The following is a 3268-nucleotide window of genomic DNA, read 5'->3' on the forward strand; positions in this document are numbered from 1 at the left end:
GGGGGGGGGGGAACCGCTGCACTATTGGTTGATAATCTCCCCCCCGACACACACCCAGGCGCATGCGGGGCGGGGCGGGGCGGGGCGGGCTCCGTGGCTGCATCCGCCCCCAGCCGCTGCCGGCCCCGGGACTGAGGCCGGGACCCGCCCCAGGTACCGACCCCCCCCCCGCGGGTTTGCATCGCAGCGGCCCCTCCCCCGGATTGCAATGGGGGGGCTCGCAGCAGGGCCCCCCCGCCCTGGGGTGCGACGCGATCCGTGCTGGGGGCGGGGCGGGGGGGCTGCACCTCAATCTACCATGAGCAGCCCCCCCCCTTTGCTGCTCTCCCTGCCTCGCCTCCCCCGCCCTAGCAACAACCTGAGCCAACCCATAATACTCCTGCCCCCCACCCCATTCCATCCCATCCCATCCCATAATAACCCCTCCTAGCCCCTGCACCCCCCCGGGCTGCAGGGGAAGGGGGGGCTGGGACCCCGAGGGGGCAGGGAGGAGTGACGGGCCCCCTGCCCCCTCTGTGCTGGGGCTGGCAGAGCCCCAGGGTTGGCTCGGTGACCCCCTTTGCCCCCCCAAGCTCCCCCTGGCCAGCCCCCCCCGCTGACTCTGTGCCCCCCTTTACCCCCCCAGGCTCCCCCTGGCCAGCTCCCCCGAGGCGCCGGCCGGGACTGGCATGGCCGCAGTGTGGCAACAAGTGCTGGCTGTCGACGCAAGGTGAGGCGGGGGCCGGGCGGGCTCTCCCCTGGGAGGCACTGGGCTGGGGGTCACAGGGAGGCTCTTCCCTGGGGGGCGCCAGGCTGGGCAGGGGGCTCTTCCCTGGGGGGCGCCGGGCTGGGGGGGGTCACAGGCGGGCTCTTCCCTGGGGGGCACCGGGCTGGGGGGGGTCACAGGGGTGCCAGGCAGGGGGTTCTCCCCTGGGGGGCACCGGGCTGGGGGGGTTACAGGGGTGCCAGGCAGGGGGCTCTCCCCTGGGCGGTGCCGGGCTGGGGGTCACGGGGGCTGGGCACCGGGCTGGGGGTTACAGGGGGGGTCTCCCCTGGGCAGTGCCGGGCTGGGGGTCACAGGGGGGCTCTCTCACGCAGGTACAACGCCTACCGCACGCCCGGCTTCCCGCAGTTCCGCACCCAGTACATCCGGCGGCGCAGCCAGCTGCTGCGGGAGAACGCCAAGGCCGGGCACGACCCCGGCACCCGCAAGCTGTACCTGCGGCTGCGCGCCCAGCTCCTGGCGCAGCGCTACGGGCCCCTCTCTGAGCAGAGCAGCTTCCGCGCCTACAGCAACAGCATCGTCCGCAGCAGCCGCACCACGCTGGACCGCATGGAGGTACGGGGGTGGCTCACCCAGCGCTAAGATGCAGCCACCTCTAGGGTGGGGCAGCTGGGGAACAGCTGCATATAACACCGCACGGGGGTGGCTCGCCCATGCTGAGATGCAGCCACTTCTGAGGCATGTCATCTGGGTGACCTGTCCATCTTCCCCTAGGACTTTGAGGATGATGCCCGGGCGTTGGGGGCCCGTGGCCATCGCCGCTCCGTCAGCCGCGGCTCCTACCAGCTGCAGGCGCAGATGAACCGTGCGGCATACGACGAGCGGTGAGTGAGGGGGCGCCTGGGATGGGGGTACTCTGGGGGCGGTGCCCACGCCTGCACCCCCATGTCTCTCTGGGGCTCTGGCGTGACAACCCCCAGAATCTGCCGTGACGCTGTCCGGCTTCTGCAAACCCCGGCAGCACTGCCCAGCCAGGTGGCACCGCGCCCTGGACCTGGGCTCTGCTCCCAGCCGGTGGCAGAGCCCCCTGGCTGCCCCTACGCATAGGAGCTGGAGGAGGGACGTGCCACTGCTTCCAGGAGCTGCACGGACCAGCCCCAGACCCCGCTCCTCGACCGGGGCGCCCGAGCGGGGCGAGCCCCGGACCCTGCTCCCCGGAGGGAGCTCGAGGGCCGGATTAAAACATCTGGAGGGCAGGATGCGTCCCCCGGGCTGTAGTTTGCCCACCCCTGGTGTAGCGGTTAGAGCATGGGGTTGGGGTTTGGGGGGGGGGGGGCGGGGGCCCGGGCCCCCGGGGTTTCCGGGGCCGGGTCTGACCCCCCCCCCCCCCAGACCTCCCGGCAGCGTAGTGCCCACGTCGGTGGCGGAGGCCAGCCGGGCCATGGCCGGGGACACGACGCTGAGCGAGAACTATGCCTTCGCCGGCATGTACCACGTCTTCGACCAGCACGTCGACGAGGCCGGTGAGGGGTGGGGGGGCTGCTACCCACACTCTGTTCAGGGCAGGGGTCCCCTCGGAGTGAGACGGGGGACCAGCCCATGGAGTGGGAGGGGACTGGAAGTGGGGGACACTGGGTCATGGCATGTGGCCAGGACAGGTGCCCGATTGGGGGGCGGCTGTGGTGTGGAGAGCGGGGCCTAGAGGACAGCCTGTGTGGGGCAGAGGGGGTGGAGACACCAGAAGGGGGGGCATGCTCCCTGGGGGGGGGGGGGGGGGGTTAAATAGAAGGGGGGGCAGGGCCCTGTGGGAGGGGGCGATGACCCCCCGCCCCCCTCACACCCCTGTCCCCCCAGTGCCCAAGGTGCAGTTCGCCAATGACGACAAGCACCTGCTGGCCTGCTGCTCACTGGATGGCACCATCTCGGTGTGCCAGCTGGCGCCCGCCCCGCCCGCCGTGCTGCGGGTGCTGCGGGGCCACAGCCGCGGCGTCTCCGACTTCGCCTGGTCCCTGTCCAACGACGTGCTGGTCTCCACCTCGCTGGACGCCACCATGCGCATCTGGGCCGCCGGCGAGGGCAAGTGCATCCGCCAGATCCCTGACCCCGACGGCGCCGAGCTGCTCTGCTGTGTCTTCCAGCCCATGAACAACAACCTCACCGTGGTGAGCCCCCAGCCTGCCCCCCAACCCAGCCCTCTGCCCCGGCCCCCAACCCGACCCCGATGGCGCCGAGCTGCTCTGCTGCGTCTTCCAGCCCATGAACAACAACCTCACCGTGGTGAGCGCCCACCCGCCTGCCCCCTAACCTGCCCCCCAACCCACCCCCCAGCCTGCCCCCCAGCCCTCTGCCCCGGCCCCCAACCCGACCCCGACGGCGCCGAGCTGCTCTGCTGCGTCTTCCAGCCCATGAACAACAACCTCACCGTGGTGAGCGCCCGCCCGCCTGCCCCCTAACCTGCCCCCCAACCCACCCCCCAGCCCGCCCCTCTGCCCTGGCCCCCAACCCGACCCCAACGGCGCCGAGCTGCTCTGCTGCGTCTTCCAGCCCATGAACAACCACCTCACC

The 3268-nt window shown here is 71.8% G+C and overlaps 1 protein-coding gene across 1 annotated transcript in view; it reads left to right on the top strand.

Annotated features, from left to right (window-relative positions):
• The first annotated feature begins 90 nt into the window (after positions 1–90).
• Positions 91–3268, top strand: part of WDR13 (WD repeat domain 13) — a 6265-nt gene continuing 3087 nt past the window's right edge. The window contains exons 1-6 of the mRNA XM_026660904.2: positions 91–153; positions 626–709; positions 1078–1318; positions 1478–1587; positions 2096–2226; positions 2558–2865. Coding sequence (XP_026516689.1) covers positions 669–709; positions 1078–1318; positions 1478–1587; positions 2096–2226; positions 2558–2865 — 831 coding nt within the window. The 5' untranslated portion in view covers positions 91–153; positions 626–668. The remainder of the gene's footprint in view (positions 154–625; positions 710–1077; positions 1319–1477; positions 1588–2095; positions 2227–2557; positions 2866–3268) is intronic.

Source organism: Terrapene carolina, unplaced genomic scaffold, assembly GCF_002925995.2.
Source record: "Terrapene carolina triunguis isolate 2854851 unplaced genomic scaffold, T_m_triunguis-2.0 Scaffold848, whole genome shotgun sequence".
NCBI lineage: Eukaryota > Metazoa > Chordata > Testudines > Emydidae > Terrapene > Terrapene triunguis.